Source organism: Notolepis coatsorum (genome assembly GCF_963971535.1).
Source record: "Notolepis coatsorum genome assembly, chromosome: 6".
Lineage (NCBI taxonomy): Eukaryota > Metazoa > Chordata > Actinopteri > Aulopiformes > Paralepididae > Notolepis > Notolepis coatsorum.
Genome location: NC_140170.1, coordinates 107,033,125 through 107,056,376, shown reverse-complemented (window position 1 = coordinate 107,056,376; position 23,252 = coordinate 107,033,125). Strand labels below are relative to the sequence as shown.

The window sequence follows — 23,252 nt, the reverse complement described above, 5'->3', positions numbered from 1 at the left end:
ACTTCTTCAAAAGTCCAGTTTATTATATTATTATCTCTTTCTCTCTTGCTCTCTCTCTCTCCTCTCTCTCTCCTCTCTCTCTCTCTCTCTCTCTCTCTCTCTCCTCTCTCTCTCTCTCTCTCTCTCTCTCTCTCTCTCTCTCTCTCTCTCTCTCTCTCTCTCTCTCTCTCTCTCTACTTCTCTCTCCTCCCACTGATTTCCTTTCAATCCATTTGTGTGTTTGTGTGTGTGTGTGTGTGTGTGTGTGTGTGTGTGGTGTGTGCGTGTGCGTGCGTGTGTGCGTGCGTGAGTGTGTATAGACAGAAGGCTAGTATAGCTCCCCTCGGAGGCCCTCACCAGCACTAGCCTGCTTGCCGACTGAGCTGCTATAGGGTACTTGTCGTGATAACATGGCTACACGGTGACAGTCGCGGAGACAGCTCCGGAGCCCCCACCACATCTACCTGCACAATTTAATTAGGCTTTTCTCACAGAGCCCGCTCAGAGCGACGTGGGGGCCGCGGTGGGCAGGGACGGTGGGTGGGAGGCCGGAGGAGACAGCAGCTATTGATTCCCTGCGGTTGGGAAAGTAGACTGTGGCGAGGGAGTGCGCTCCTCCAATCGATGCTGAATCTCACATCTAATGAGACACCTGCATTCCTTTTGGCCGAGCAAAAAGGGCGTCTTCCAAATAATGCGATTCTTTATTTTCTAACTCATAAATTTGCCGCCTGTAGTTCACCAAATAATGGCAATCAATCCATCTGCACGTTGAACCCCTTTGTTAGTGGCAGTGTCAGCAAATTCGTTTTCTTTTGTTACTTCCACTGTAGTTCAAGGTGCTTAGTTTTACCTCAATGATAATTGAGTGTCGATGACAAACTAAATGTCCCCGTTGACACGTTCTAATCCTGCACGCGTCCAACATGTTGATGTCCATTATCAGCTGTCTATTGGCCGCTGGGTCAGAGTGTCCAAACAGCAGTACAACATGGAAGTTTCTCTAATGTTGGTCTTCTTAGCAATGTTGTTTCAACATTGTTTAAACGGTTTAGTGAGATAGGATGAGGATTTCAATTTCAAAGGCCTTATTTGCACTGGCCTAGTAGTACCTGGAAACCTCTAGTCATTTGTAATAGTTGCAGATGTCATCTGTGATCTTAATCCTGTGTGAATCTGCCATGTCCTTTGTAAAAAACGAATTAAACATACTTTGGCAAATACAGAGGTCATCTGGTAATATTAGTCCTGTGTGAATCGGCATCTCAGTAATTTATATTTGTATAGTCAATACAGGAAGGTATTAAATGCAATTTCAGCGCAAACATCAAATTATCCAGTTCATTAGTTTTACCCTGCTGGATTGTCATAGATGTGATTTATCATTAAAAAATTAAGTACAATGCATGATTCCATTTGCTTCATGCAGTGCATGTGGCATTGTTATAAATTAGTTTTATTTGCCATTTGAAAATAATATTGCATCATGCGCCCCAACTGTCAAATCTATGGGTGTGTCAAGTTTAAACTTATCCCATGTGAATGCACTTTTGGAAATCACAGAGGTCAAGTGGTAATTTGCTATTACCATGGTTCCCACATAATACTAGATCAGTGGAAAAGGATTTACAAGATACACACTCTAACACAGCATCTTCAAAGCTTCGGATAAAGTCTTCAGAATTTACATTTGGGTTCAATGAAAGGCTAATTCATGTCAAGTTGTTGTAACGTAATGTCAGTTGGCCTGGCCTCAGGTTGGCCCAATGCTTGCTGGGTAGTGTTACAACCTTGCCCACACTTGTTACACAAAATAGATTGATTTGTAACACGTATGAATAAACCCGGGCTTCCTTTGACATAGGCCATATGGAACAGACCTACTACTGTACCATTGATATTCCAGGCAAAGTTTCTCACCCGGTGGTAGAAAGCCCCCTCTTTCATGATCATCAGCTACCGCGTCTGCTGACCGTGAGTGGCCAGCCCTTGCTGTAATAGATGCCATCTAGATGTCCTTAGCTTCTTGAGCAGCGTTCAGGTTTAACATTGACATGATACAACAATACAATAGACCGGACCTTAATCTCTGTGGCAACTCCAAGCTCACTTGTTTGCCTCTTCTCACTCAAACAAGCTGCCATGGCGTTCACATACACAGCCTCACGCTCTCCCACTGGTGTCAGATCCCATGTGTTTCTCCTCTCCTCTGCCCCATCACGTTTTTGCATGTAACAAGGTATGTAACATGTCAAAAGGTCCTCGGAAATACATTAAGGTTAGGGTAAGGGTTAGTGTTATACATGTCGTCTTTTATGGTTAGGGTTAGGTTAAGGGGTTAAGGAATGAATGTAAGTGCAAAGCATAAACACATGGCTGTGTGTGTGTGTTGTTCTGGTACAGCATCATGGGAATATGTTGGATATGCGTGGTTGTGACCTCCCAGCCTCACAGGCCTTGTGTGTTGCTCTCCTCCCTGGCAGGTAAAGCGATCCTGGGGCCTCCCAGGCTCTACCAGGAGCTCCAGGAGCTCCAGCATGACCTCTCTGTGGTGGAGGAGGTCACGCTGCTCGTGGGCACGTTGCAGGGCACCTACCAGGTACATGTCTCTTTACGTCCAGCTTCTACTCCAACCGCTCAATACGTACAGCACGTATTGACGGCACCTAGTCTTTTTTATTAATATGTATAGGTTACTAATAATTATTTAATAAATATTAATTAACCCCAATCCCAGTTTTTACAGTGTAGTGCCTGGAACTAAACCAGACCCTTCTATTCCTTTTTGAGAAACACAGACCTGGACCCCAGGAGCTGTCAGATAGACTCAGACCCAAATGGACAATATTTAGATTGTGGTGTTGGGGATGGTTGCTCTAATAAGATGTCATAAGAAAACCTTTGTCTTACCTGATAACGTCAGCCTTCTTCTAGCCTTTCCCCTGGGGCTGCCTGTGATGCATGTTAAATCCAGCCTTGCCAAGAAAGTGGCTCGTTAATACAAATAAATATCCACATTTTTGTCTGATAGCTGTTAACTTTAGCTAATCCACTTGTTATTGCTAAGTCCACTTGCTGTCATGTAACATTAGCTCCGTTCGGGACTAGCTAGCACAATCCACTGTTTTGAGTCGACGGTGGCAATTATTCTAAAATGCTGAATTTGCAGCACGACTGGTTTTTATAATCAGTTTTGTTGCTGCATGCCATCCTCTTTGATGTCATTCTTTATTAGCCTCACTAGCCAGAAAAAAGCGAATCCTGTATAATATTGTGTGTTGAATGTATCATAGCTAATAACAGAAGGAAAGACAACTTTGACTGTTTGTATATAGGCTACGATTGCTTGTTGCTCAACGACTGACCCTTCTATCTAGAAATATAAAAACAGTATGGGCACAACTTGCTCATGGAAGTTATCCAGCACTGGGAGACAACTGCAATATTTTCTACTACAAACATTTCTACAACAGTGACTGATCTTTTTACTTCACTTAATGCCGCCTTGTGGCAACAGATGCACACTATACTGTAGTACAATGGGTATCACACAACATGAGGTAGACCCAAGACCCACTGCACCAGAACAAGACCCTACTGTACCCAATTAGACTTAATATAATTTGAACCTGGCCTGTGTCAGATCCCGTATCGGGTCCCGAGGTAATAGGAACCGGGTGGACCCGTGAAGACCTCTACCACACGCCATTTCTAATGCAGGAGAGAGAGTTGGACCGAAAGAAAATATTTTGGTTCCAGGTTTCCTCTGAACAACTGACACTATAAGCACAGACCACAAAAAACACCTGTTTAATTTACGCTACACAGCCTACACTTGTTCTCTGTGTTCTCGCAGAGCCTTAGTCCTCTGAAAAAGAGCATGCACCCAAAGTTTGACCTTGTAACATATCACTCTTGACTCTTAAATCTGCCTTCATTTTAGTAGCATAATTATTCATTCATCAGTATTAGGGCTGCAACTAATGACTATTTTGGTAGTCGACTAATCTGTCGATTATTTTTTCAGAGCAGAGGAACAGATTGGACATTGAGCATGACCTCAGAGTTGCTTTGAGACTCTTGTCAGGACCAAACAACATCCCCAGTTATCCCATTAGTTCCCCCAAACTTACTGTCGGTCTGTTATGTTAAGCTAAGAAGTCTTCAGCTGGCTGGACCAGAGCTGAGAAGCCACTTTCACAAAGATAGGTAGTGCAAATTTTGTTTTATAAATTTTAATTTAAATTTTTTTAATTGCTAATCGACGCAACAATTCTTCGTCGACGATTTTTTATAATCGACATCGTCGATTATGTCGACTAATCGTTGCAGCCCTAATCAGTATCAACACCATCATGAAATATACAGTTAAACATGAATTGTTTATTGTGAATAGAAACTAACTACCATTATATACCAGTATTTTCAAATGCAAGACACACCAAACGATCAGATTAGCTGGTACAAAGATAACCATTTGAAGGAAATATCTATCAGCGATTCCTCCCAAAAGGAATTGCAAAAGGAGATTTAGGATGTGTTTAAAATGTGACCAAAGGCCAGCTCCACATGCCAATTCTAAACAAAAGCCCTGAATTATCCATTCTCGATATTTCCTTGTCAACAGTACAGTGCTGTACACTGTGTCACGGAGGAGTTATCTGACACTCGATATAATGTGTCAAACAGGAAGCATCCCTCCTGCCGTGAGCTGTTGCACCTCTCAGCTGTCTGCCACCAGCACATTAAAAGGACTATACAGTGCCTAGCACAGCCCAGTACTCCAATCACCAAAAGAGCCTCTCTCTCTCTAATGCTGGGCCTTTGCCTCCCTGTTCTTTAACGAGCACAATGTCCTTAGGAGGAGTGATATTGGCCTTGCTCCAAAAGACTGATTTTCACTCAGCGGGCGCCGGTTATAATAAAATTGTCCACCAAACAAATAGAAGAAATACCGTTGCATGGCTCATTGGCTTGAGAAAATGGATTTTATTCTATTTGACTTGAGGGGGTACTGTACTGTCAAATGGACGCAGGAGGTGGAGTGTATACAACGTTATGTTTGGAGGGGGATGAAAAGGCTTCCGTCGTACGGCTTGGAGTAATGCTTTGTTTAACACAGCGCTTTTATGTGGAGGGAAGGGCGAAGGGTTATTTCCTATAGTCAATATCAGCATATCAAAATGTCAGCACCCAGTACAGTAGATCTATATGGCTGCCTGTGTTCGGTATGCCCACCTGTATGGTACGACAGTAAACAAAGTCACTACGATGAGCTCATTATGTTACCTACTGTATTGTCTAGATGACTCAGTTCACAGAGCGGAAGGCGGATCCTAACAGTTATGTGTTCGACAGAACCTGAACACCACCGTGGCCCAGGACTGGTGCCTGGCTCTCCAGAGGCTTATTCGCATCAAAGAGGACCAGATCCAAAGCGCTAACAAATGTCGCTTGCGCCTGCAGGTGCCCGGGAGGCCAGACAAGTGAGTAGCGTCTCAGAACACCAGTCAGAGTACAAACCACAGCACGTATCTGAGGCAACAGCAGCAGCAGCAGCAGCAGCGACAGAAATGGCAACATGAGGATTTCTCTCTAGTCGTTCAATGGTTTAAAAGGAATCGCACCAACGGTGAGGATGAGAGCGCTTTACCTGCTTCTTCTGTTGCCCAGCAGTACACACGTGATCCTGGGGACCCTCAGCAAATGAAAGGCAGGAGGATAATTCTGCAGTGGCCATTACCCGACGATTCACATAATTCCCTTCCTTGAGTTCCTGAATGGAATAATGACAGCTTGAGCTACAGGGTGTGATCATTCTGGACATAGATCCATTGACGTGGAATAATTTGACCGGATTATTCACGGAGCCGGACAACAGAGTCTTTGAATAAGGATAGAGTTTACTGACAGAATGACATGTTGCCACATGGAGAGACCTACTGTAGGTTGCAGCAATGGCCCTAGCCCAGATCTCTGTAGCGAGCTAACATGTGGAGCATTGACGTACATAATATGCATTATAGACATGATGTACAGAGATATCTTGGATGAAGATGTGTACTTATGAGAAGGGTGTGTGTGTGTGTGTGTGTGTCTGTGTGTGTGTGTGTGTGTGTGTGTGTGTGTGTGTGTGTGTGTGTGTGTGTGTGTGTGTGTGTGTGTGTGTGTGTGTGTGTGTGTGTGTGTGTGTGTGTGTGTGTGTGTGTGTGTGTGTGTGTGTGTGTGTGTGTGTGTGCGTGTGTGCGTGCGTGCGTGCGTGCGTGCATACGTATGTATGAGGTGAAGGTTACTGTATGTGTAGAGAGAGAGCGAGAGAAAGAGAGAAGAGTGTTGGTACATTTCCCATTAATTTGCCTTCCATTCATTCAATTGTGAAATCTTACTCATGGGCAACCACTGTGTTTTCTTTTCTTCTTCTGCTGGACATATTAGTTATTTGACTAGTTAGTTACCCTGTTAACTGTGAACATGTAAAGATTACCACAAGGGAGCTGTTTGGATCATTCGGTGTGACTGTTGCCTGAGAGAGGACTCTCATCCCAAGTATTTTAAGCTAATATTGAGTCTTAATATTTTATTTTCAGAAAGAAATTTGAAGATGGGGTTTGTTCCAATCCAACTGAACTTGATTCAAGATATTTTGTGAAACAAGTGAGAATATCTTAAATGTAGGCAGGTCACTCCCTTCTATCTTTTTCCAAGATCATCTTTAGAAAATACCATTTACATTTACATTTAGTAATTTAGCTGACGCTTTTATCCAAAGCGACTTACAAGTTCTGTACGACAAGTCATCAGGAAGGGTACAACTCTATCAGCTGAGTAACAATGTTCATCAAAGTGTTGCGTGCTACAGTGTAGGTTAGTATATTAGGACAAGTGCATGACAGTAAGGTTAGTTAGGGTTAGATTTAAAAAAAAAAAAAAAAAAAAAAATGGTAATTATTTCAGATAATGGTTGAAGAAGTGCGTCTTTAGTCAACGGCGAAAGATTGGACGGGTTCCGGCTGTCCTAACTGGGGTGGGTAGTTAATTCCACCATTGTGGGGCAAGGACTGAGAATAGACGACTTCTCTTTGATGACCCTCCCGGAGCTTGGATAGGAGTAGGTCTGAGGCGGCCAGAAGATGCAGAGCGTAGGGGTCTTGAGGGTGTGTAGTTAGAGACCATTGACCGGAGGTAGGCAGAAGCGGTTCCCTTTGCTGCACGGTATGCTAGGTCGAGGGCCTTGAAGCGGATACGTGCAGCAATAGGGAGCCAGTGCAGGTCCCTAAGAAGTGGGGTGACATGGGCCGACTTTGGTAGGTTTGAGATCAGGCAGGCCGCTGCGTTCTGAATGAGTTGAAGAGGCTTGGTGGCAGTGGCCGGGAGGCCAGCGAGCAGTGCGTTGCAATAGGCGAGGCGGGAGATGACTGTTGATTGGATGAGGAGTTGGGTGGCTTCTTTTGTCAGGAAGGGGCGGATCCTTCTGACGTTGCTCAGGAGGAATCTGCAGGTTCTGGTTGTCGCTGCGATGTGAGCAGAGAAGTTCAACTGGTCGTCGAGGACAACACCAAGGTTCTTGACGGTCGGGGACGCGGTCACAGCTGCATTCTCGACTGTGATGGAAAGGTCGTTCAGGGGGGAGCATTTGGCCGGCAGGTGGAGCAATTCTGTTTTGCTTAGGTTCAGTTTGAGGTGGTTGGTCGTCATTCAGGCGGAGATGTTGGACAGACAGGCCGAGATCCGCTCAGCAACGTGGATATCTGAGGGAGGGAAGGAGAGGAAGAGTTGAGTATCATCGGCATAACAATGATACGAGAAGCCATGAGACGTGATAATGTTACCCAGTGATTTAGTGTAGAGGGAGAAGAGGAGGGGTCCTAGGACCGAGCCCTGGGGGACACAGGGTCCCTCTCCATGACACTTGATAGGAGCGGTCATTGAGGTATGATGTCAGCCATGTCAGCGCAGAGCAAACCACTCCCATTCCTGTGAGGGCCGCGAGGAGGACCTGATGGTTGACTGTGTCGAAGGCTGCAGATAGATCTAGGAGAATCAGGACAGAGGAGAGGCCTTTTTCGCTTTTGCTAAGTGAAGTGCCTCTGTGACCGCAATGAGGGCCGTTTCTGTGGAGTGGCCAGTCCGGAAGCCAGACTGATTAGGGTCTAGGAGGTCATTCTGTAAGAGATAAGCAGTAAGTTGGTTGGATACAGCACGTTCAAGTGTTTTAGAAAGGAAGGAGAGAAGAGAGACAGGACGATAGTTGCCTGTGACGGTGGGGTTCAGGGTTTTTTTTTTTATGAGCGGTGTGACTCTGGCTTGTTTTAGGGAGGTGGGGACCACCCCCGAGTTGAGTGAAGAGTTGATGGTTGCAGTTAGGAATGGGAGGATGTCTGGTGCTATGGTCTGGAGGAGTGGGGAGGGTAGCTGGTCCAGCTGGCATGTAGTCGGACGGTTCAACGTTACCAGTGTCAGGGTCTCAGCTTCTGTAATGGGAGAGAAAGATGACAGAGTGATGGATGAGGTTCTCGATTCAGTATTTGGAATGGGTGGGGGTTGGGAGAAGGAGCTGCGGATGTTCTCCACTTTTTCCTCAAAGAAGATTGCGAAGTCTTCGGCAGAGAAAGATGAGGGAGGAGGGGGTGGGGGGGAGTGAGGAGGGAGGACATGTTAGCATGCATTTTGCGAAGATTTAAAGACTCAAAACAAGATTAAAGCAGAACCTTTGACTATGAATAGGGAATACAAGATACAAGAGTTTTATTTGTCATGACATACAGGTATACAGTGAAATGCGGGGGGTCTCACCTGCAACGATGTGCATAATACAAGTAATAATAATAATAATAATAATAATAATAATAATAATAGAGTCCAACCAATAGAGCGACATAGTGCAATAAACAAGTAAACAAAGTAGGCATATCGGTATCTGTACATGAGTTATTTACAGAGCATGGTAGGACATGCTAGGTCCTGTGGTAGTGCAGTACACTGTTAGCTACGGATGAGGCACTGGGTCTTTATGTACACTGCTATACAATGCTATATTATACAATCTCAAGCTATACTGTTCTTGAAGTGACCTTTCCTTCTGTAAAGTGTCCATAGTGTGAGCATGTGCAGCATGAGTGTGTGTGTGCTCATGTTAAAGTGGCTGCTAGTGTGTGAGCGTGTACAGTGTGTGTGTTGTGTGTGTGCTCATGTGTGCTTGTGCGTGGAGAGTTCAGTGTTCAAGGCTCTGATGGCCTGGGGGAAGAAGCTGAGCCTAAGTCTCTCTGTCCTCGTTACTGGTGCTCGCAGGCGTTTGCCTGACCGCAGCAGCATGAACAGGCTGTTGTTGGGGTGGTGAGGGTCTTTCATTATCCTGCAGGCTCTGGATTTGCACCTCTTGTTGTATAGGACCTGCAGGGTTGGTAGTGCAATACCTGTGGTACGCTCGGCTGAGCGCACTACTCTCTGTAGGGCCTTCTTGTCCTGTGCCGTGCTGTTGCCATACCAGGCAGTGATGTTTCCAGTCAAGATGCTCTCTACAGCTCCGGAGTAGAAGGACTGGAGTATTTTCCCAGATACTCTGAACTTCCTTAACTGTCTCAGGTGGTAGAGGCGCTGCTTCGCCTTTTTTACGACTGAGTCTATGTGTGTTGTCCATGTCAGGTCCTCTGAGATGTGGACCCCCAGGTACTTGAAGCTGCTCACCCTGTCCACGGTAGCCCCGTTTATCCTCAGTGGTGTGTGTGCCTCCTGCTGTCTCCTCCTAAAATCCACGATCAGCTCCTTGGTTTTACCAATGTTCAGGAGCAGGCTGTTGTCCTGGCACCAGCGTTCCAGTACCTCAACCTCCTCCCGGTAGGCCTTCTCGTCGTTGTCCGAGATCAGCCCCACCACCACTGTGTCGTCCGCAAACTTCACTATGGAGTTTGAGCTGACCCTGTATATGTACATCCCATATACGTGATATACTGTACATGTATGTATGTGTGTGTGTACAAGTTATGCTTAGTGATTTGATTTGATTTGATGTTTTTTATTTTCGTGTCTTACATACAGGTGTATGCCCAGCCCATACTTGACAAATTACTTGACAAATGACATATAGACCAAGAATTAGTACTGGGGAAGCGAAAGTTGTGATTGGAGGATCAAGAAAAGAGGGTGGGTTTGAGATCAGGTCAATATATGTGTATATATATAGTATATACAGTAAATATATTCAAATAAATATATACCTGGGGCAGGGAGAGTAGTGGGCCAGGGCTCAGTAGCCAGGATGGGTCTAACTGTGCCCAGTGAAGCTGAAGTGACAGCTTGAACGGCGGCACTGTGCAGATCAGTCCCCACACACGTCCCCCACCCCCAGCCTCCTCGTCGGCTGTCACACTGGGCCTGAAGGGCCAATCTGCTTACTCAGATGTTAGGTGGAGCCAGATGTCACGCTTACAAGAGAGAGTACCTGAATCTCCCCCCCGAAGGGGGAACCCGCCGTGCGGAGTTCCACCGATGTCATTAGAAACAGCACTGACAAGAAGAGTCCCCACCCCTGCATCTGTCCCAGCGCTACATTTTGAACGTGCCCCTTTTTTCCCGGGGAGATCACCGGTCCATGTACAGTACTGCACGGCTTATTGTGTAGAGACAAAAAAAAATAATACCTCATATCCTTGAAAGCTGCACCATGGGCTCAAATTATGCTTGGAGATGGTCACAGAGTTTGCGTGGAGAGGTACAGTATCTGATCAAACAAAGCGGTGTTTGAAAGCGAGGAAGCTCCTTCAGGAAAAGGATCCAGGCTGGAGCTGTGATAGTGATCTAATTGAGGCCATGCCTAGGTGGCGAGAGGCTGGACCAGCAGAGGGCCACAGTGCCGAGGGTGACAGGTGGCGCAGCAGGTTCGCTAGTCATTCTCACACTACCCAGGGTGCAGTGGTGGCAGATTGCAGGGGAGGAAAGTGGACAGACTGGCTCACACACACGTGTTACTTCATAGTAGTAATAATAATATATCTGATTTGTAGTGCGCTTTACAGTTGCGGAGCAAATCTCAAAGCGCTACATTTTTAAAAGAACATAAAAACTAGCAAGAGTAAAAGAAAAAAGAATATAAAATAAGCACAACTAAAGCTAGTAAGGAATAAAAAGAACACTAAAACTAGTAAAAGAGTAAATAAATCTAAATAAAATAAGAAGGGCTAAAACTGGTAAAATAACATAAAATGTGTGGAGCTAAAACTATATTATGATATTTTGCATATATATATATATATATGACATATATATTGGTTTTGTTTGTTTTGTTCTGTTTTGTATATACAGTATTATACTACCAGATAAACAGGCAGAGAGACAGACAGAACAGAGAGAGTGAGAGAGATAGAGAGAGAGGGGGCACTTTCTCTCTTCTACTAGCTTATAGTAGCTCACTGAGAGAGAGAGAGAGAGAGAGAGAGAGAGAGAGAGAGAGAGAGAGAGATAGAGAGAGAGAGAGAGAGAGAGAGAGAGAGAGAGAGAGAGAGAGAGAGAGAGAGAGAGAGAGAGAGAGAGAGCGAGCGAGCACAGGCAGATCAGTGAGCTACTATAAGCTAGTAGAAGAGAGAAAATGTCTCTCTCTCTCTCTCTCTCTCTCTCTCTCTCTCTCTCTCTCTCTCTCTCTCTCTCTCTCTCTCTCTCTCTCTCTCTCTCTCTCTCTCTCTCTCTCTCTCTCTCTCTCTCTCTCTCTCTCTCTCTCGGTGTCTCTATCATGACTACACTTCTATTAAACACATGACCATACAGGACAGTTACTTTGTCTATATTGTATGGAAGGGTTGAGTAAATGGTGCATTTATATAGCACTTTTATCCAAAGCGCTTTACAATTTATGCCTCACATTCACCCATTCACTCACACATCACACATCAATGGCAGAGGCAACCATGCAAGATGCCAACCTGTTCATCGCGAGCAGTTATGGGTTAAGTGTCCTGCTCAAGGACACTTCGACATGCTGCCGGGAGGAGCAGGAATCGAACAGGGAACCTTCCGATTACCAGACGACCACTCTACCTCCTGAGCCACTGACGAGAGTGAGAGTCCAGTATATAGAATAACATGCCAGCTGGTAATACTTTTGCAGATGTAACCATTCAGAAACATTTACTACAGAGCATGTTTCTCTTGTATAGTGTATGACAGTCAACATATTTTGCAGCTAAAACTGCACACTGACCTTTCTCCCCACATAGATAGGACAGCTTCTGAGGATCAGGTAGATGTATTATAAACTCAGGATAGAAGAGAACGTCTCTCAAATATTTCTCACAGTACAGTAAGAAGTGTGATTCCGTCTCAACATCTCCCTGATGACAAAATGAACACAGCCTGGCCTCTCTGGGCAGCCAGTTCTGCCTGTGACGGCTTGTTTCTATGGCCAGGCTGTGTCCACTCAATCTGTACCATGTTAAAGTTGTCCTTAGTTTTCATTCATGGTATTCTGCCACCGTGTACTCTCTGTTTAGGGTCAAATAGTATTCTAATTTACTTTGTGATTTGGTTGATTTGTTCCAATATTTAATATAATTTAGTTTTGAGTTGATTTGGTTGGGCCAGGTTGATTGGTGCCTGAAGCCCTGGTGTGTGTGGGCAGAGCTTCAGGACCAGCTGACAGAGGATACTCTTATCCTGGTTCATCTCTTGACACTGAAGGGCTTTGTAGTGGTACAAGTGTGGGTCACTTGATTGGAGGTTTGTATAAAATGTGATTGCTTGCTTTTTAATTTGAATAATTAGAGGTATTGGCCAAGTTCTGCCCTGCACGCATTACTGGCAGTGTATCCGTGAATTCTAAGTATGTTTTTGCGCAATTCTGTATGCATGCGTCTAATGGATGTGTTTCCCCTTTTGGGAAGTCTTGGTTAGTTAATGCACTCCACAGTTTATCTCTATCCCCCTCTCTCTCACTCCTCTCTTTATGTTATCTCCCTCCCCTTCCATATCTCACTCTCTTTCTCCATCTCTCACTCCCTCTCTCATTCTTTCTCTTTCCCTCTTCTCTTTGGAGGTTGTTGTTTTATGTATTATGTTGTTGGACCCCAGGCAGACTAGCTGGGAGCCACGGCACCAGCTAATGGGGATCCTTAATAAAATAAAATAAAAGGCGGCTGGGTGGCGTAGCGGAGATTGCGCTCGTCACCAATGCAAGAGACTCCGGTCTCGACTCCCCAAGTCGACATTGCCTGCGCTTGGGCCAGTCGTCATACTATCTCAATTGGCAGAGGTAGCAGGTGGAAAGTCGATGGGTGGGGATTGGACGTTGTGGACAGCGACTCCTACAGGTCGGTTGGGTGACGCCTGTACAGCAGAGACAGGAAGTATGCGGGGCAGCGTGAGCCTCCCACGCGTTACTCCTCGCACTGAGAGTCCGCGCTGTCTTGTGAAAAGATGCGACAGGCTGCCTCCTCGTGTACCGGAGGGGATACGTGATGCAATGCTTCTATCCTCACTACAGCCGACCAGTGAGAGGCATAGTTTAGCAACATTCAAGACAGGGGAGGGGAGAATTGAAGGGGAGAATTGGCGATACGAAATTGGGATGGGAGAACAATTTAAAAATAAGGAGAAAAAGTGGATACAAAAATATATATATATATTATCCCTGTATCCTTCTATCTTCTCTCTCTCTCTCTCTCTCTCTCTCTCTCTCTCTCTCTCTCTCTCTCTCTCTCTCTCTCTATCACACACACACCCTCTTTATATCCCCCTCTCATTATCTCTTTCTCCTTCTCTCACACCCTCTCTCTTCCCCCTTTAAAACATAAAAACAACTACATATTGTGTTCTAAATCGACCCATGGACACTAGTGCACCTCATTTCAATGTACTGTGTGTACATACAGCCTTGTTGCTATGACTACAGTACCCTGATGCTGACAGCCATAATAGAGCACAACCTAGCACTCATACAGTACAGAATTGCTTTTATACAACATTACAATAATGATTTCAAACGTAAAACAAAGACAGAAGCGTAATTTCATTTTGGCTTCTCCGCATAGATAAAGGTGTTGTTAATTTATAGCTAGCTAACAGAATATGTGTAACACCTATTCCTAACATACAGTGTTGCAAGCGAGCCAATGGCAGGGCAGCGCAAAATAAAATATTTCAATGAACACAATCAGTGAAATTATGGTATCTATGTGTCAGGTACATGGTAAACAGGCCACGAATAGCGTCTAAGCTCCAAAATAGCGAAGTTATTAACCTGTTAAGCCGTAAGATCCCCCAATTGGGGTACCCTGCTTTTCTTTATCATAAATCGATCAATAGAGACCGTATTAGATCCCCAATTATCATATCATGGGGTATCATTGGAAAGCCACACTCATTTTCTACAACCCTGTCCAAAAATGTTCAAGATCGCCAAATGATTGACGGAGCTAGAGCCCCCGGAGGTCGGGGGTGGTAATGTGTACTTTGGCGCACGCCTCACATATCGGCATGTAACTCGAGAACCGCTGAACGGATTTTGTCACCTGAAAGGGCAATTGACAGGCAACAAATAGGGCTTTAATTATATTTATATATTGTATAAAAGAAATGCACACCCGAGCCGCTAGAGGTTGGCAAAGTGGCACGTCGCAAATCGTCCTCATGAGGGCCCACATGTGGGCCCTTGGATGTTAAGAGTTTTTTTTTAGATATATATTTTTTTGCCAAGAGTAAAGACCATAACCCTATCAAAACAGCAGTCAAAGTGTATATTTTCATTTTTACCGATGTTTTGTAAGATTTACCGAAAATAAGATTTTTTTATCGGAAAAATGCTAATTATATCTTTTTTATCGGAAAACCGTGAGGAAATGACTAAATCCAGATGTAACCCTGCCATTGGAAAGAGGAGCCTTTTCCCCATCTATAGATGTATGATTTGGCCATAATAAGGTTAATTAACATAATCAAGTTCAAGGTCAAATATGAATTTATAATTAAAATCGATTATCATTTATTACTGTATCTACAAATCCTTCTGTTTAATCATCTTCCCTTTATTAATTTGCTTAGATTTTTTTGTACACTTGATCTCAATAAGGTGGTGAATGAGCAAAATATCTTTGTTACAATTGTAACATGGTGTTATTCACCCCTTCATCGCCAGGTCTTTATTCAATGGATATAGTTTTAGACTGCAACATTTGCGAGTGCTTAAAATATATCTTATATTATCTATGGGTCTAATAACGCTGTCGACTGTCAGTGAGTTGCTTCCAGTCAGTGTTAATTTTGGCAGCTATTTTCATTTTAGTTTTAGTCTTAGTCATGTGTCAAATGCTCCTTTTTCGTTTTCATCATATTTAGTCATCTTCATTTATTTTTCTTTTAGTCAGTTTTAGTCAACGACAGGTCTGAGCATTTTAGTCTTCGTTTAGTCTCGATTTAGTCTTAAAAAAATAAAAATTTATATATTTCTTTAATATTTTTTTTTGTTTTATACTTTTTTTTTTTTGGTCTCGCCACTCAGTTACAGCCTCATAAGTTGGCGTGAGTTTTATCTAAACAAAAAAAGCTAGACTGGTTAGACTTATTGATTGATTTAAAACCTTTATTTATCCCCAAGGGATTATTCAGGTGTCCATCACAGCATCAACACAGCCATCTAAAAACAGTTAATACATAACATACAATTATTTAGTACTTTGTTAACACTTTGATTGCCCAAGGTTAAATTCATGATATACCATCCCTTGCCAGCTCTATTTAACATGGAGAAGTTCCCCTTCTTTGCAGGGCTATAACTTTTTAAATTCTATTGCTAGATTGCCATTATTAGGGCCCATTCAATGTCCTATATGTATTGTTCATGGTGTAGCAACGTTAAACTTTTTCATTCACATATTCATACTAAAATATGGTCTAAAGTATAAGTATGTTTTCATCTCTTTCTGCAGCTTTCTCCAGAACGTGATTTATAGCCCCAAATGCATTATATTGATGATCAAATACAGTTTGGTAGGAATCTGTGCGAGATAAAAAATTTCAACTGGACGTACTTCTAGAATTTACTACACGTCATCTGATGTTGACCGGATGGGCGAGGGGGCGTTTATAATTCCGTGGGAAACGTTATACCATTCATCTAATGTGGGTCATATGTTCATCATAGCAGTTTATATCGAACACGGTAATACTACACGCTAAAACTCACCCCAGTCTCCTCGGGCCGTTGGGCGATCAGCGTGGAGTAGACAGTTTTCGATTATGGGATGTTGAAATGCCCGATCTATTTCCAGGTTGTATAATAGTATATACGTCCAAATCATGTTGTTTTTTCGAGTTATTTCCACCGATCGATGTTCACTGTGTGAAGACAGAGTCTCTCTAACATTAGCGAGTGCCCGGACCCCATATGGAGTGAGTCCTGCCGGGTTAAAGGTTGATATCCGGTTTCGATCTGCCGATCGGCCACCAGATGGCGCTCTTGAACCGCTAGAGGATTGAGAGGAGATCAGCACCGTGTGTCAAGGCTCCGGAACGGAAATATGATTTCGATCACAGATTTTTGAAATATTGATATCAAAGACGAGTTACGGCGTCCTCGGCAACTTGAGCATGGCGGGGAATGACGAGTTCCGGCGTTTTCGGCAGTTAAAGTGTTAAAAACAAAGTGTGTGAAGTTTGTCAGGGTCCTGGTTATTTTGACATGATTAAAATCCCCGTTGATGAGTATGAATGCGTTGGGATGTGTTGCCGTTACCTCGGAGGACTAGCGGATGTCACTCTTCTTCTACGGTGTTGGAATGTAAACAAGCTTGGCACGAGCTAGAACGCTACAGCAGCTGTATGTGATACCGGTGTTCAATAAAGTAACCAACTGAAACATCACAACAACACCACTTCTGGAGTTAACTAAAATAACCACCCGCCGCCTTTCCACTTACTGCTGGATTTGTTTCTGTCGGCTCGCATGATCGCATCATGGCAATAGCCATCCAGTTCCACCGCACTGACCGCAGTCTGGGATATTTCCATGCAAGCTGGACTCTGTATTCCACTTGGATTTTTACCAGGGCCGAAAGTTCATCTGTCTTGTTGACCAGTGATCTTACATTTCCCATGACAAGGGCAGGTATGTTTTCCTATCATTATGTAAGCTATTTAATGTTCTATTGTGGTGCATGGGTCAAAACATAATGTAGCTCTCTGTTGCAGTCTGTCCTCCCATATCTCCCGGGGGGGAAACTAACACCCACAGCATAACAGTGGTGCCCCCTACACACGGAATGCTGTGTTGGGGATAGGGTTCCGCACGGACAATTATGTTTGATACTTTCCTGTCTGCAAACAAGCTACTGTTAGCTAGCAAGTAAACATTCTTGACAATAAAGCAAAATTGTATTTTGCAAACTACATTTTGTGTCATCAGTTGTTGTCAACGATATTGCATGAATTATTTAGTCACGTTAGTGTCACATGGTCTACATTAATGTGACGTCACGTCTCATTGTCGTCATGAAAAAAAGCTTTGTTGACGAACATCTTTAGTCATAATTTTCGTTGACAAAATTAACACTGCTTCCAGTCAACATGCCCAAAACAGATTGTTTTTTCATCTGTACATTTCCGTTTTATACCGTTTTGAATAGAGTATGGTTTGGGTGCTTTTGGAGTAATTCCAGGAAAAAGACGAGACAAAGGCATTTTAGTGTAATCCAGTCATCACGTTGTAATTTTTCGGCTGATTATCTAATTATCCTGAAATCAACGCTAGATTATCATTATTATATCTCGTTGTGCATACATGAAATGGCCATCATAGCGGGGTGCTCGCCCCCCCCCACCACAATCAACGGTAATAAGCACATACACCTACACACAGATACCTTTGATCGCGGTAGAAATAAATATCAGATCAACGCAAGGTTTCATATAGTGTTCTTACCTTGTCTCTGATGTAATGCAAGAAAAATAATCCAATTATCTGATCGCCATTCCAGTTATCCACAGCGATCATGTCCCCGACATTACCGAGCGTTACACACGGACGGGCGGGCGGGGTTAATATTCCATGCCGTTGTTGTAAGCCCCTGGCTCGCCTGAGTATTTAAACCCCGCCAGCACGGCTCAGATTGGCTCATAAAACACACCAGCCCATTTTCAATGGGATGCAATAGCTCCGCAAGGCAGTAGAGGGTGGTGTTGACCAGCTCAGACACATTCACCAGGATATACAGAGGCTGCAAACATGAATTATGAATAGATATAGTGAATAAACTATTCGCATGGTGGGCAATAACGAGTATACTCGTTTTTGGCGATATTCGCATGGCGGGCAATAACGAGTATACTCGTTTTTGGCAATTATTGTGTTAAGGTTCAAGTTCAGTCATAACGTTTTGACCAATGCAGTTACGTAGCCTTTGTAGTTCAGCACAGGGGCTTGAAGGATTGTTGTTGTTCCTATGAGATATTTGAACAGCTCAGGGGAATGTGTTTGGTAGTTTTAAAATCCTACAAGGTCATACTCCTGTCTGTCTAACTAGGTCAGAGTACTCTATCGCTCTCTCTCTCTCTCTCTCTCTCTCTCTCTCTCTCTCTCTCTCTCTCTCTCTCTCTCTCTCTCTCTCCCTCTGTCTCTCTATCTTTCTTTCTCTCTGTTTCTCTTCGTCTCTCTCACTCTCTGTCTCTCTCTCTCTCTCTCTCTCCCTCTCTCTTTCTCTCTCTCTCACTCTCTCTCTCTCTTTATATCTGTCTGACAGATGAACTCTCAGGGGGGAGAAGAACAAACAAGAACAATCGTCTCTCTTTTCTTTGAAGAGGCTTACAAACTCATAGGTCACTGAACTAAAGACACACACACACACACACACACACACACACACACACACACACACACACACACACACACACACACACACACACACACACACACACACACACACACACAATCCCTTTACCCCCCCCCCCCCCAGTTGTGGTTCTAGGTCTTAGCCAACAGTAAACAGAGAGTGATTGTGTGAAGACAGGAGTGCAGGTTAGAGATTGGTTTGTGATGGGATTGAAAACCCTGAGACCAACTATGTCCCTGTCTTTTATTCAACCACTTCCTTCCTCCCTTTCTTACTTACTTCCTTCCTTCTCCCTCCCTTCCTTCCTTCCTTTATTAATTCACCCCTCCCTCCATCCATGCTCTCTTCCTTCCTTCCTTCCTTTCTTTCTTCCGCCTTCCCTCCATTTGCCAGTCCTTCCTTTCTTCCTTTCTTCCTTCCTTCCTTCCTTCCTTCCATTCTCCATTCCTTTCTTCCTTTCTTCCTGCCTTCCTTCCATTCTCCATTCCTTTCTTCCTTCCCCCCTCCTCCCCTCCATTTTCCCTTCCTTCCTTCATTCATTCCTCTGTCCCTCCATTCTCCCTTCCTTCCTTCCTTCCTTCCTTCTTCCCTCCCTCCCTCCATTATCCCTTCCTTCCTTCCTCCCTCCATTCTCCCTTACTTCCTTCCATCCATTCTCCCCTCCTACCACTCTCTCTTTCTCTCCACCTCTTTGGTTGTTGTTGAACACAGATTTTCTACATTATGCCATGTTAACACTTTGAGTGCCACTCACGAGATTTCTCATTTTTTTTAGGTGGTTGCATGCCACTCACGAGATTTCTCGGAATTATTATTATTATTATTTTTTTGCGATCTGAAAAATTATTGCATCACCCGAGCCTACCCGAGTATAGCCGAGGGGCGCCGGCGATCACTGTGGAAAAAAGCGCCCCCTGTCGTCTCCCAGATGACATAAGTGATTTTGGAATGGACTCAATGAAAATGAATGGGGAAAAAAATCCGGTACTCCACATTTTCCAGTTCACTGATCCAGCCGGGGTTACTAGAGTTCATTCTGGAGCCTCAGATCCCCGCGGATCATGGAGTTCTACTGTATCGCGTTGGATCCATACACGTATCGATTTTTTCGAATGGTGATCAGGAATTGGAATATACCAGTTGGATACCATCTGATGTCAGGTAAGGACTCTATGTTATCAGTGGTAGGATAATCAGAGTAAGTTTGATGAAGTTATAAGCTGTTTTGTGAAATGTCTTCTTTCGGTTTCACTGTAAAAGTCCGAGAGGAAATCAACGAGGCGATTATCAGTGCGCGGCCGTAATGTGCGTGCGTGCACGTATAATATTGATCATCTAGCGTTTATTTGAAAACGATTCATAAAAAGGCTGACGAATATCAACGTTGTGGAATATTCCACTAAAAGACGATTTTCATAGAATGCTCCAGAATGAGCTGTTTTTTATATCAAAACGGGGGCTTTTCTAACTGCTCTGAAACGGCAACGACGCGATAAAAAAACAATCTGTCTTCACAGCACTGACTGGAAAATAGTCTTTGATAATGCGATGGGCAGATTAGACACATGTATAGCCATAATTTAAAACATAGATTAGGCGATATTAACGTTAACATTGGCGCCGATGGTGGCATTCAAGCGGTAAAACGGAAAACCAGGCGTGGCGCTGAAAGTGTTAAATGAACAGAATGTAAGGTATTTAGAGAAGGAAAATAAGTCATGTTGTTACTGCAGTCAAACAGTATCTCCAGCTCAGATAAGCTTGCTCTGGGTTTAGTCCAATCAGATTGTGGCTAATTTAAGAGCCAATCAAGGACTTTAAAAACACAAATACAGTAGATTCTGAGCCCCCTCCTCTACTCCCTGTACACACATGACTGCGTAGCACAGCGGAACAACAACACCATCATCAAATTTGCTGATGACACAGTAGTGGTGGGCCTGATCTCTGCCAACGACGAAAGGGCCTACCTGGAAGAGGTAGAGAACCTGTCACAGTGGTGTCAGGAGAACTGCCTCTCCCTGAACGTCAGCAAAACAAAAGAGATGATTGTGGACTTCAGGAGGTCGGGGGTCAAGGACTACAGCCCCCTCAGCATCGACGGGGCACCGGTTGAGAGAGTGAACAGTTTCAAGTACCTCGGAGCCCACATATCCGAGGACTTGACATGGACCACACACATTGACAGTGTTGTGAAGAAGGCACGACAACGCCTCTACTTCCTCAGGCGCCTAAGGAAGTTCCAAGTCAGTCAGAAGATCCTTAGGAACTTCTACTCATGTACAATAGAGAGCATCCTGACCGGCAACATCACCTCCTGGTTTGGGAATAGCACTGCACAAGACCGTAGCAGACTACAAAGAGTGACACGTTCAGCCGAACGCACAATTGGAGGGGGGCTTCCCACCCTCCAGAACATTTACAACAAGCGGTGCAAGGGGAAGGCTAAGAGAATTATTAAGGACTCGAGCCACCCGAACAACTGCCTCTTTGAACTGCTGCGGTCAGGCAAGCGATACCGGAGTCTTAAGGCGAGCACAGAAAGACTCAGAAGAAGCTTCTATCCCCAGGCCATCAGGCTGCTAAACGAACAATAAACACTATGCAACAACCATCAAATGCACACAGCACACACACCCACACGCACACACTCACTCAAACAAACAACACACTGCAGCACCCACTCTCCACACTTTAGATCACACAAACACACTTTACACTTTATATTTATTGATAAAGGATTTGCACTACAACTCGTACACCTACTGTGAATTGTACCTAAATTGCACCTCGTCCCATTTCTGCCTTGCACTATATAGTATTGTATATTAGTACACTGCACAGTATTGTATATTGTATGGTAACTACGTCTATTCTGCATCGAACATTGTACATATGTCTAAACTGAACACTGTGACCTCATTTTTTTACTTCTAATTTTACTATGTTATTTTATTTCATACTTATCTTGTCTTGCACAGTCTCTGGAGCGTAACAGTAAGAAGCATTTTGTATAAAAGTATTCTGTACTTCTGTATGACAAATATTAAAGAAACTTGAACTAATGTTAGCTAATTAGCTAATTGTTAGCTCACAAACAGTGGCCATCTTGGCTAGCTAGCCATGGACAATGCTGAGCTAACCTATCAAGCTGACAAACTGAAACAATATGTGGTGGAATTGATTGTCTGTGTCATGAACTGATTGTACATACAACAGATTGACGTAACCACTGTGAAATACAAACATGAACGTAATTGTTCGTTTATCATGTTATGCTTGGCAGTAGGGTAGGAGCATATTTCATCCCAGAACTCCATGTTGGAAGAAACAATGGTTGCTATGTGCAAAACAACACTTGTTGTAATAATACTTTGGTGTCTTATTTCTGGATCTTGTAAACAAGTTGCAGTGGAACAGTAATGTCATGCGCTTCCAGTGTTTTACCTGCTCTACCACTGCACAGAAATGAGGCATTTTTTTTTATTTTTTTTAAAGTGGTTACCTAGGGTTACATGTTGGAAGAAGAAGAACTATACCAACATGCTGTGCAAGGTCTCTATTCCATTATTTCTCATCCCACCGTCAGGTTGCTGGGTTGGGTTGAACCTGCCCTCTGGGTGGGGTTGGTGTGAGACTGTGAGGTGAGGTAAACAATGGGGTTGTATGATGGAAGACTGATGTACAGTATATGGAGACATGGCAGCTGTCTGTCAGACAGACTGATATCCATCTATTCTCCCTCTGACAGCTCTGACAGCACACTCCCAGCCAGATCAATGTCCACACACACACACACACACACACACACACACACACACACACACACACACACACACACACACACACACACACACACACACACACACACACACACACACACACACACACACACACACACACACACACACACACACACACACACACACACACACACACACACAGACTTCTTTCCAACTCTACTTTGTTCATAATCTCAATCACAATCGCAGTATAGCACTTGCCAATGGTGGATGTTCATGATAACACACACACACATACTCACGCAAACATACATACCCACATACATACACACACACGCACGCGCGCACACACACACACACACACACACACACACACACACACACACACACACACACACACGCACACACACACAGACACACACACACACACACACACACACACACACACGCACACACACACACACACACACACACACACACACACACACACACACACACACACACACACACTTGCGCTCTGCAGGTGAGAGAGTGGCTCCACAGCAGGGACCCCCTGTGCTGAGTTGGTCCCCTCCTGTCTGTCTCGGCAGTCGGGCAGCACATCACAGCCTCCACACTGCAAACAGGCAGAGAACGTGGGGAGAATCCTGACTGCTGCCTCAAAGGCACCAGCCTACGTGTGACAGCAGTTCATTAACATCGGCTTTAGCGGTGTCTGCTGGAG

At 44.1% G+C, this 23,252-nt stretch overlaps 1 protein-coding gene across 1 annotated transcript in view; it reads left to right on the top strand.

The window, feature by feature from the left end:
• arhgef10la (Rho guanine nucleotide exchange factor (GEF) 10-like a) overlaps positions 1–23,252 on the top strand; it is a 356,918-nt gene that overhangs the window by 70,821 nt on the left and 262,845 nt on the right. Inside the window, exons 15-16 of the mRNA XM_084315714.1 lie at positions 2,463–2,578; positions 5,338–5,465. Of these exons, the coding sequence (XP_084171840.1) occupies positions 2,463–2,578; positions 5,338–5,465 (244 nt within the window). The remainder of the gene's footprint in view (positions 1–2,462; positions 2,579–5,337; positions 5,466–23,252) is intronic.